This window comes from Sinocyclocheilus rhinocerous, unplaced genomic scaffold (genome assembly GCF_001515625.1).
Source record: "Sinocyclocheilus rhinocerous isolate Xijiao unplaced genomic scaffold, SAMN03320098_v1.1 scaffold3100, whole genome shotgun sequence".
NCBI lineage: Eukaryota > Metazoa > Chordata > Actinopteri > Cypriniformes > Cyprinidae > Sinocyclocheilus > Sinocyclocheilus rhinocerous.
The window spans coordinates 27943-40111 of record NW_015650337.1 but is presented as its reverse complement, the minus strand read 5'-3'; the positions used below and the strand labels follow the sequence as shown (position 1 = coordinate 40111).

The 12169-nt window shown below is 38.1% G+C and overlaps 1 protein-coding gene and 2 long non-coding RNA genes across 3 annotated transcripts in view; 1 reads left to right on the top strand and 2 right to left on the bottom strand.

Moving 5' to 3' along the window:
* LOC107711778 (uncharacterized) overlaps positions 1-102 on the top strand; it is a 712-nt gene extending 610 nt beyond the window's left edge. The window contains exon 3 of the long non-coding RNA XR_001636737.1: positions 46-102. This is a non-coding gene — a long non-coding RNA (uncharacterized LOC107711778). The remainder of the gene's footprint in view (positions 1-45) is intronic.
* Positions 1-12169, bottom strand: part of LOC107711776 (zinc finger protein 501-like) — a 35906-nt gene that overhangs the window by 18266 nt on the left and 5471 nt on the right. Inside the window, exons 3-4 of the mRNA XM_016516824.1 lie at positions 7032-7961; positions 505-545 (exon numbers count right to left, since the gene is read on the bottom strand). Coding sequence (XP_016372310.1) covers positions 505-545; positions 7032-7961 — 971 coding nt within the window. The remainder of the gene's footprint in view (positions 1-504; positions 546-7031; positions 7962-12169) is intronic.
* LOC107711779 (uncharacterized) lies at positions 3162-4923 on the bottom strand. Its single transcript, XR_001636738.1, has 2 exons — positions 4771-4923; positions 3162-3237 (listed from the first exon to the last, which is right to left on the bottom strand). It is a non-coding gene; the product is annotated as an uncharacterized LOC107711779 (long non-coding RNA).

Sequence of the window (12169 nt, the reverse complement as noted above, 5' to 3'; positions counted from 1 at the left end):
TGAAACTCTTCCCGCATGCAGTGCAGTGATATGGTTTCTCTCCAGTGTGGATCCTCTCATGTTTTTTCAAGGATCCTAACTGACTGAATGTCTTGTCACAGTGTGAACACTTGTAAGGTTTCTCTCCAGTGTGTATCCTCTGGTGCACTTTCAATTGATCAGCTGTAATAAAAGTCTTCTCACACTCAAAGCACATATGATCTCTCACACCAGTATGTATCTTCTGATGTAGTTTTAATATATGCAGCTGTGAAAATCTCTTTCCGCATAAAGAACAAGAATGTGGTTTCTCTTTCGTATGAACTTTTAAGTGATTCTTCAGGTTTGAAGCCCTCAAAAATGTTTTTCCACACTGATCACATTCATGCAGTTTCTCTCTAGTGTGGATGTTCATGTGTTCCTTAAGGTTTGAAGATTTTGTGAAACTATTCCCACACTGATCACATGTGAACGGTTTCTCTCCAGTGTGGATGTTCATGTGAACTTTGAGACTTGTATTGCTTGTCAAACTCTTTCCACACTGAGTGCAGGTGAAAGATTTCACCCTGTCTCTTCTTTTCTTTAAATCTTTTTGTTTGGTCTGAGAGCAACTTAAAGGTTTTTCTACAGCTTTGATGTGATGTTTCTCCTCCTCTTCATTTAGTTCTCCATTCTCCTCTTTTTCTTTAATCAACACTGAAATGAAAATAAAAAACATAAAATTTTCAGTAAATCATAAAAAAAGAGAAATGTGAAAAGGACATAAAAATTAATCCTGATGTAACAATGGAAAGTAGATTGCTATACAAATTTCTGATAATTTTGATGCATTTTTGTAAATTATATGTATATTAAACTTTTCTGGAGTGAGGTACATTGTTCTTCCAATTATTACTTAAGAATAATTGTTATTAAACATTTAAATTTTTTAAAAACATAATAGACACAAATCCCATATTTCTTTAGCTCAAAGGCCCAATAATCTCTACAACGTTAGCTTAATAGGAAGCTAATAACACAATATATTTTAACAGGAAATTCATAGTCAATGTACTAATGCATATAGTACACAAAGTATTTAATTAGGTTCATAAATGACTTAAAATCATTGCCAAAACCTTGAATAGACCTACCTCATTATTCAAATACCAAGGAAGTAGTCTGAAATTTTGTTTAGTAAAATTATAGCATGCAATTTGGGTGTAGCATGATGTATAGTTGTTAAATGTGAGCCAAAATCATCACAATTAAAAGAACCAAAGACTTAAACTACTTCAGTCTGTGTGCTTTGAATTTATTTAATACACGAGTTTCACAATTTGAGTTGAATTACTGAAATAAATGAACTTTTCCACGACATTCTAATTTATTGAGATGCACCTGTATTTGAGAGAAATAGGCCTTTTGTGTACACCTTTTGTGACATATGTCACCTTTAAAGTAATAATAATAACTTCTCAATTTTCAATCTGGTTTCCGACAGCATCACAGAACAAAGACAGTGCTCATAAAGATAATAAATTATGTTCGCTTAAATTCTGATTCAGGCAAAATATCAGTGCTGGTACTATTAGATCAGACACTGTCTATCAAAACACACTTCTAGAGAGAGACTGGGAAACTGTGTCAGGTTTTCTAGGATGGTCCTCAAATGGTTCAGGTCATACTTAGAAGGGAGAGAGCATAAGTCTAAGTGGACGTCCATGACATGTGGAGTCCCACAAGGCTCAATTCTGGCACCAATCTTGTTCAGCCTGTATATGAAGAGTTCAGATGCAAAAGCCTCTAAGTACCATTTGAAATTTTCTTCTAAAATGAGCATTTTTCTGAGGCCCATATGTTTATGCTCAGTTATTTGAATTTAATGGCAATGAAAAGAACCCATTCATTGCCATTAAAGGAAAATTACTGAACCTACACATAGGAGCCTGAGAAAAATGCTCATTTTAGAAGAAAATTTCAAATGGCACTTAGAGGCTTTTGCATCTGAACTTTTCATATGCTCCCACAAAGGCAAATAATGAGAAGGAACCAATTTGCCTATCACAGATATGTAGATGATATCCAGGTTTACCTAATCTTATGGCCAAATGACTACAGCCCCATTGACTCCCTCTACCAAGGTAATGAAGAAATTAACAGCTGGATCCGCCAAAACTCTCTTCAGTTAAACAGAGAGAAAATTTAAGTCATTGCATTTGAAAAAAAATATGAAGTTCTCAAGGTGAATGCATACCTTGGCTCTAGGGGTTAAACAAACAAAAAAATCAGATCAGAAATCTTGGTGTGATTCTGCAGTCAGGTCTTAGTTTCAGTAGTCATGTCAAAGCAATAACTAAATCATCTCAAAAACATTGCAAGAATTAGATGTTTTGTTTCCAGTCAAGTCAAGGTATTCATTCATGCTTTTATCACAAATAGGGTGGACTACTGTAATGCACTCCTTTCTCAAAAAGGCCTTCCCAAAAAGACCATTAGACAGCTGCAGTTCATACCAAATGCTGCTGACTAGATCCAGAACAATTGAGCATATCACACCAGTCCTCGGTTCTTTGGCTTCCAGTTACATTCAGGATTGATTTTAAAGTATTATTACTTGTTTATAAATCATTTAATGGCCTAGGGCCTCACTACCTTGCAGATATGCTCACTGAATATAAGCCTAACCGACCACTCAGAGTCAGTTAGAAATACCAAGGGTTCACGTTTCGCTTTTAGCTATTATGCCACCCGCAGCTGAAACCAGCTTCCAGAAGAGATCAGATGTGCTAAAACCTTATCCACATTTAAATCTAGACCCAAAATACATCTGTTTAGCTGTGCATTTACTGAATGAGTACTGTGCTACGTCCAAACTGAGAGAACTGTATTTTATTCTTAACTGTTTTAATTCATTCATTTTTTTTAAATGAATATTTTAACTTTTCATACGTAAAGCACTTTGAATTAGCACTGTGAATGAAATTAAAACTACTGGAAGCGTTATATTCTTATTGTTCTTCAGCTTCACTGATGAAGGATGAAGAATAAACACCAACCTGTTTGTTCTTCAGTGTGTTTCATTCTGCAGGGTTCTGGATCTCTCATGTTCTCACTCTCCTTCAATAAACTCTGTCTCTGCAGATTTCACTTCTTCCTGATGCTTTGATGCTCATCTTGTAGGCTGATTTGGCTGAACTGCAGTGAGAGGAGCTTCACTGGAGGTGCAATTGTTGTGGGAGGAGCTTCACTGAATAATTCTGTGTGGTTGTAGCAGATCTGCCAAAACAAACAATAAATCACTTACTGAGTTTGTGTCAGACAATGTCATGAAGTATTAACTGCATACACCCCTGACAAATATTTAGAGAACTTTTAGAGCTACAGTGTTAATGACACACAACTATTTCTATTTGTAATTTGAACTGCTGGCTAATAAAAAAGTGAAAGAATGCATCCCAAATGACGCACTATGCACTTATATACTATGTACTTACACACTATGTATTCAACCATGTAGTCAGTGTATGAATTATATGATTATTTTGTCATTTATAATCAGAGTCTGATAGCCCCGCGACGTAATTAAAGCTGCGACAGTTGAGTGCATGAAGTGTCCAACATTCCACTCTTCATTTTTTCGAAAAGAAAACACCTTTTCCTTTTGGAATTTTCAGTGTGAACACACTACTCACACTATTTATACTACAAAACGTCATAGAATAGTTCATAAGTATGCGATTTGGGAAGCACCTAAAGTGAAAGCGATGTGACATTTAGCCAATTTATCCAATCCAAGTGTGCACACACAGCGATGACCAGTGAACACACACACACACACACCATGAACTGCATGCCGCTTTGACACATACCACCTACTCAAGCATTGTTGCAGACCATGTACACCTTTTCATGTAAATGGTATTCCCTGGTGGCTGTGGCCTCTTTCAGCAGGATAATGCACCCTGGCAAAAAGCAAAAATTGTTCAGGAATGGTTTGAAGAGCACAACAACGTGTTTGGGGTGTTGACTTGGCCTCCAAATTCCCCAGATCTCAATCCAATCGAGCATCTGTGGGATGTGCTAAACAAACAAGTCCGATCCATGGAGGCCCGACCTCAACTTACAGGACTTAAAGGATCTTCTGCTAACATCTTGGTGCCAAATACCACAGCAGACCTTCAGGGGTCTAGTAGAGTCCATGCCTCAACAGGTCATGGATGTTTTGGCAGCAAGGCTTGTGGGAATGTTCCCTGTTAGGGGAATTTTTCATGTTTTAAATCATTTCAAATATCAGTATTCAACGTTTTAAGTTTAAAACAAAGCATTATTTATGCATTTGTAACGGCAGGTTAATATCCCCTCTAAGCTACATTATACTGTGTACATGCATGCCACTTCAAATTCAGATTCCAGAAATGTTTTCTTATGTTGAAATGAAAGAAAGTACCAGATGAATCGCCTTGTATGCATACCCAAAGATACAAAATTGAAGAACGAGTTAAAACTGAACACAATCTTGCTACTCAAACTGTGAATAACCATTTTTATATATTTATTTACTCCTTTTTCCATTTTGCATTTACTTGTACTTTTAATTCTCAAGTATGTTTAATATAAAAAAATATTACAATAATTATCACATACTGTAAAACTTTTACTCAAGTAAACTCTAAACGGTGACTTCAACTTCTACAGAAGTCATTTTCTGTTAAGATATCTACACTTTTACTTAAATGTTGCTTTTAAGGTACACCACTGGTATTTTATACTTGTTTAAATGCGCGAAATGCCGTGAACAGCTCAACTCACCTCAGAAGACTCCGCGTCTGAAAGCTTTGGCAGCTTTTTATGCTTGATGCTGCTCTCATCTCATTTTCAAACAAAAAAACTCTTGAGTAAAGAAGTTCCAGGTGCCTAAAATCAGACTTTACTTTGTTCAGCGCGAGTGTGCTGCACATGTCCTGAGAAGTGAAGTCAAATCATTGCGTAATTTGTTTAGCTCAGCACAGTTTAGCTCATAAACCCCGCCCTCTGCATTTAAACGAATGGAGCTTGACAAAAAAAAAAAAAAAACTTCACTTCAAACAAAGGTTTCCTAAAGATGGTTTGTGTCATTTAGGTAGTTCCGAATCCTATCACGCTGATGTATGTTGAAGTGCTCGTTTTAAAAAAAATATATAATTTGTTTTAATTATTTAGTGAGTGAGTGAAGTGACATGTGGCCAAGTATGGTAACCCATACTAGGAATTAGTGCTCTGCATTTAACCCATCCAAAGTGCACACACACAGCAGTGAACACACACACACACACACACACCGTGAACACACACCCGGAGCAGTGGGCAGCCATTTTTTGCTGCGGCGCCCGGGGAGCAGTTGGGGGTTCGGTGCCTTGCTCAAGGGCACCTCAGTCGTGGTATTGAAGGTGGGAGAGAGCGCTGTACATTCACTCCCCCCACCTACAATCCCTGCCGGTACGAGACTCGAACCCACAACCTTTGGGTTACGAGTCCGACTCTCCATTAGGCCACGACTTCCCCCATGAAAGCTCCTTTCAGACCCCTCATTATAGCATTAATTTATTTCATGCTATAAATACTGGGTCTGACATCTAATTGACAGCTGTGATTTCCCCAGTTCCTCTGAGTAAAGCAGATAAGGACACCTTGAGGAGGAGACTGAAGTTTTAACTTTTACTTTTCTATAACTGTGTTGTTTCACAAAATTACTTGAAAGCCGAAAAGTTCAATTATAGCCTAAGAGTTTGTGGCTTTCAGATGTCACGAAAAATATGGAATCGTTTATTCTTGATGCAAACAGAATCAGCAGAAAATAAAAAGAGATAATAAAACCTGTTCATAGAATTATTAACAAGTTTTTAATTCTTTGTGAAGCAACTAAAAAAGTGAGTAAAAGTACAAACAAATGAGACCGTTCTCTCTCTTTACTGACTTCTGGAAATCTTCTCTCTTTTTCCAGAAGCCAAAATCAGACTTCACTGGTGTAGTGGAGTAAAGTCTTCTTAGTCTTGCAGGAATAATGTTCAGATGCTCAGAGTTCCAGAAGTCAAAACAAGACAAGATGTTTTAAAGATTAAAGACTTTTTTATTTAACCCTCTTCAACTGCCCAGAGGTCCTAGAGGCATATGCATTACATATGAGCTGCCAAGGTTTTAATAATCTTTGCAGACAGTGAACACATTACTCATTCTTGCAGCCTCCATACACAATCTCAGTCAGATAAGCCATAAGGCTTTTAAAATACATCTGACATTCATAATATTAAAACAACTTCTACAAATGCCAACTATAGGATAGATAAAATATAGGATAGATGGTTAGATGTTCCTGCAGAAAGTCCCACTCCCAACTTATACCCTATTTTATGTATTTATTTTCTTTTAAAACTCCTCCTAGGCCGTACATCCAATTTGCATGTTTCTGGAGGTGTCCCATAATGACTAATTGGCTAATATCTTGTGAATACAAAGTCCAAACTTCACAAAACGTGGTATACATAGACAACTAAATATTCTTCGAAACAAGCCAATTTTAATGAATTTCTCATGCTCTGGGGTCCATTCTTTGTACGTCGCTAACTCAGTTAGCTGGATTTGATTGTTGCTGATTTCGCTTGATCTTGGATTATTTGGTTCTTTGAAGCTCTACGTGCAAATGCTGCATCGCCGTGGCTAAATAAAATATTTCATGGTAATATCGACAGAACTTAAAGGATGACACTTTGTGTTACATTAAAAGCAGCAAAGCACGAAGCTTATCACAATTATCGGGTGGCTGGCGGACTACAAATAATGACTTGAAAACGTTAAATATTATTTCCAAGCATTTATACGTCAATCAAACAGCATGTGAATAGTCACGTAATGTTATTTACCTCAGAAAAAACAAGAATAAGTTCAATTAACCAAGTTGGAGCACACATTAACCAATACAATTTTTTTTTACATATGGGCCCAGGGCTGACTTGCTACAACACTGGCATTATTGTGTCACATTTTGTGAGGACACAGTGTCGGAGCTGAAAGTGCTGGATCTGAAGATGATCTACTTACTGTGAATGTTTTTTGTATGTTTTTGTAAAGCAGATGAACAACTGAAACTCTTCCCACATGCAGTGCAGTGATACGGTTTCTCTCCAGTGTGGATCCTCTCATGTCTTTTCAGGGTATCTGACCGACTGAATCTCTTGTCGCAGTGTGAACACTTGTAAGGTTTCTCTCCAGTGTGGACCCTCTCATGTGCTTTCAGGTTTTCTGACCGACTGAATCTCTTGTCACAGTGTGAACACATGTAAGGTTTCTCTCCAGTGTGGATTCTCTCATGTTTTTTCAGGTCTCCTAACTGACTGAATCTCTTGTCGCAGTGTGAACACATGCAAGGTTTCTCTCCAGTGTGGATCCTCTCATGCTTTTTCAGGTCTCCTGACAGACTGAATCTCTTGTCGCAGTGTGAACACATGCAAGGTTTCTCTCCAGTGTGGATCCTCTCATGCTTTTTCAGGTCTCCTGACAGACTGAATCTCTTGTCGCAGTGTGAACACATGTAAGGTTTCTCTCCAGTGTGGATCATCTGGTGCAGTTTCAGTTGATCAGCTCTAATAAAAGTCTCCTCACACTCAAAGCACATATATTCTCTCACACCAGTATGTCTCTTCTGATGTACTTTTAAACTTTGCAGCAGTGAAAAACACTTTCCACACAAAGGACATGAATGTGGTTTCTCCTTCGTATGAACTGTCAGGTGATACTTCAGGCTTAAAGCCCACAAAAATGTTTTTCCGCACTGATCACATTCATACAGCTTCTCTCTGGTGTGGATGTTCATGTGCTCCTTACGTTTTGATGATTGTGTGAAACTCTTCCCGCACTGATCACAAGTGTATGGTTTCTCTCCAGTGTGGATCCTCATGTGAACTTTGAGACTTTTATTGCATTTCAAACTCTTTCCACACTGAGTGCAGGTGAAAGATTTCTTGTCTCTTCTTTTCTTTAAATCTTTCTGTTTGGTTTGAGAGCGACTCAAGGGTTTTTCTCCAGTTTTGCCATGATGTTTCTCCTCTTCATTCAGTTCTTCATTCCCCTCGTTTTCTTCAATCAACTCTGAAATGAAAGTAAAAACATTTATTTTCAGGAAATCACAGAGAGAAATGTGAAAAAAAAGGACATAAAAGTGAACCCTAATGTAACAGTGGAAAGTTGACAATAACTATACAAAAAATTCATCATGTTGATGCATTTTTATACGTTTTAATGTCTCTGAAACTTTCCATGAATGAGGTACATTGATCTTCCAGTTATGTTTTTAACATTCCAGGCACAAATCCCATGTTTTTATAGTGAGAACTATTAAATATATTAATTCAACTCCACAATTGTTTACCAAATAAATTTTTCTGGAAGAAAATGCCTCATTGATAGGGATGGGCATCGTTTACATTGTATCGATACTGATACCGATACCGCTTATCGATACCGGTACTTATATATATATATATATTCAAATCTCTGTGTTTTATTTCATTAACATTAAAAGAATAGTTCACCCAAAAATTTAAATTGTGTCATCATTTACTCACTCTCAAGTTGTTTAAACCTGAATGAGTTTCTTTCTTCTGACGAACATAAAATCTATTTTGAAGAATGTGGCTAACCAAACAGTTGCTGGTCCCCAATGACTTCCATATTTTTTTTTCCTACTATCAAAGTCAGTAGGGACCAGCAACTGTTTGGCTGCCCACATTCTTCAAAATATCTTCTTTTGTGTTCAGTCGTGCCGCCGCGACTAGGGATATGCCGGTGTTGTATTACAAATTTATAAAATGTTAAATCTAGGTTCCAATGTAATAGAATATATACTGAAAAAGTTATGTACCTTGTGTTTTACATTTTGAGGTAAAAAAAAAAGGATGACATTTCTAAGGAGATCAAATCAAGAAGCCCAGGTGTCTGAGATAATGACCTTTTGTCTTTATGCTCTTCCTGACCATCTGGCGTTTTAAGCTCAAAGCACAGCTGTACCTTTGTCTCTGTGATAATATGGCGATACTGTATGAAAAGTATGGCGATACTGTCAGACTGATTGGATCAGCACCTATGCATTGAATGACACTGTTATACTGATGAGATCAAGGCTGGGAAAATGCCTATGTCGGGCTGATTCCTGTACTTCATTTGCATGCTATGGGTCACAAATTCTAACTGAATCTGAATTCAACAGTTTTGAGTCTGCTGTTACTTCTGAACTACAACATGCCAGTAAAGGCGATTTGAGAGAAGGTGTTTTGAAAATTCTAAAGAATATCATGGGACCCAAAATAGACTGGTCCAGAATCACTAACTGTGTGCAAAGGAAAGAAGAAACTGTGAGTGAATACACTGAAAGGTTTTGTCAGTTAGCTGTAACTTACAGTGGAATAGTGGATGATCCTGAAAGTGTGCTAGATGACAAGGGACCCCTAGTCCGCATCTGGTCAGATGGCCTTGTAGCCAAGTACAGAAAAGCCTTGCCATTCCTAGATCTAACTTGGTCTAATAGAACTCTCAGAAGTAACCTAGACAGGTTAGCTACATGGGAAAGAGATGCTGATGTTAAGGCAAAAGTGAGAGTAGCAGCTGCTACGTTTAGCACAACGAATCAAGACAATAGATGGCCTAAAAGAGAAGGCAAATGCAACTACTGTGGAATCTTCCTGACCATCTGGCTTTTTAAGTCAAAGCACAGCTGTACCTTTGTCTCTGTGATAATGCGAAAGTATGGCGATACTGTCAGACTGATTGGATCAGCACCTATGCATTGAATGACACTGTTATACTGATGAGATCAAGGCTGGGAAAATGCCTATGTCGGGCTGATTCCTGTACTTCATTTGCATGCTATGGGTTAGATTGTCTCCACCTCTACGGGAATGTATCCCGCCCCCTTTAAAATTTATATAATCTACAATGTATCACTACGTTAGTCAGACTTGGATGACTGCAGCGACGCACAGCGAGTCCTCAATAAAGAGTGACTTCTGTATGAAAGATATCCCAACGTCTCCTGGTCTCTGCTTCGACGAGGAAAACGTTTCCAATACAGCATACAGCTGTGTAGTGCATTTTGACCAGTTGATGGGAAAAGTATTCTTAAAATGCATTCAAAATTCTGAATAACTTGTAATATATAAATTATTCACAGTATTTAGAAGAGCCCAGGATAACAATATCGTGCATATTCATTACCGTGATATATCGCATTACCGAAAACCGGCACAAGTCTAGCCGCGACTAAAAAAAGTGAAGGTAAACAGCTGAGAGAAAAACAGATGTGTGTAGGTCTTAAAGTGACAGTACTGAACATGCTACCGATTGTCATTAAAGGGGTAGTTTGGAAATTGTAACAAATTTGTGGCACCCTACAAAATGAATTTTGTCACATTACTTACATTTCTAACTTCGATATGATACTTTGAATAGTATAGATATTCGGTACAGCAGGGAAGAACTGCAGAATATACTGTCATACAGATATTTTTTATATTATTCATTTTTTTGTCCATCAATGGTGGCAATCAGTAGGAAAATTTTTAATGAAGAGACCAATTTATATGACAGATTTTAATGTATGTTTTTATTCATATGTAAACATTGTTTAATTACCATAGATATCTCTCAAATTTTTGCTCACTCTGTGTATTTTTTATTTTACAGTAAGGGGTAGTTTGGAAATTGTAACAAATTTGTGGCACCCTACAAAATGAATTTTGTCACATTACTTACATTTCTAACTTCGATATGATACTTTGAATAGTATAGATATTCGGTACAGCAGGGAAGAACTGCAGAATATACTGTCATACAGATATTTTTTATATTATTCATTTTTTTGTCGATCAATGGTGGCAATCAGTAGGAAAATTTTTAATGAAGAGACCAATTTATATGACAGATTTTAATGTATGTTTTTATTCATATGTAAACATTGTTTAATTACCATAGAATTTAAAGCTTTCTATAGATATATTTATCATGTCTATGAGGCATGTATTCGATGAGTTTCGATTTATTTTTGTGAAGCGCTCCTGTTCAAGACGAGATGGCAGAAAGCGCATCATGTTTGTTTTCTTTATTTTATAAAAGCACAACATTTTGTTGATATTGTGAGTGCACACAAATAAAAGTAGACCCTTTACAGTTACGAATGATGCATTACTCTTAACTTTATGAGTAAAAATGACGGCGTAGGCCTATCCACTGAAAAAAAGTGATTGCGCTGGCGCCTCCATGTCCTGCAAAGCGCGCTTTAGCTTCTTCTCTGCACAAACTATTGGATATATGAAGAGTTTGGTTCCAAAACGCGATAAACGCCATTTAAAAAAAAATTTGAGTTTCCGCCAAAATCGGTATTGTTTCTGGTCGGTATTGAAAAGTAAATTTTTTATTTTACGCAAAATGCGATATCCGCCGAGTTATTCTGTCATGTTTTCTCCCTTCTCTGCAGAATGCGATATATCCGCTCAACCAATTCACAGCGCACCATTCCACACACTTTAGACAGTAATGGCGGCACTTTGAATACACCCGGCATCCTAGTTTTCCACATCTATTTTGTACTTTGTGATCAACAAACAAACTTAGGGCTGCACGATAAATCGCATGTGATTGTCATTCGCATCTTGTCAGTAAAGCCGGTTCTGTGAAGAGTAATCTCCATCACATGCTTTCAGATGGAGCGGCATTTAATACACGCCTGGAGCTGATCCGTGCTGGTCGTTGAGGGAATACATCAACTTAGTGCTGTGGATCGCCGGATCGGCTTTCACCGTGGACGGAACACGGGGTCGTCACATGTGCTTGCTTTCGTCGGATCCGCCGGCTGCGCCGTTCTCAACCCCGCCGCCTCTGCTCTCTCTCGCCCGGCCTCAGCTCACTCTAGCCCGGCCTCAGCTCATGCTAAGCCGGGGCTTCCGCTAGGCCGCTGTGTTTTTCGTTGTGAAAGCGAAACTACTTTGTTTGGTCTTCCAAAAGAGGACGATATCCGCTTCGTCATGCCTAGAGCTGATCCGTGCCGGTCGCTGAGGGAATACATCAACTTAGTGCTGTGGATCGCCGGATCGGCTTTCACCGTGGACGAAGCCCGGGGTCGTCACATGTGCTTGCCGCTCCTTCGTCGGATCCGCCGGCCGCGCCGTTCTCAACCCCGCCGCCT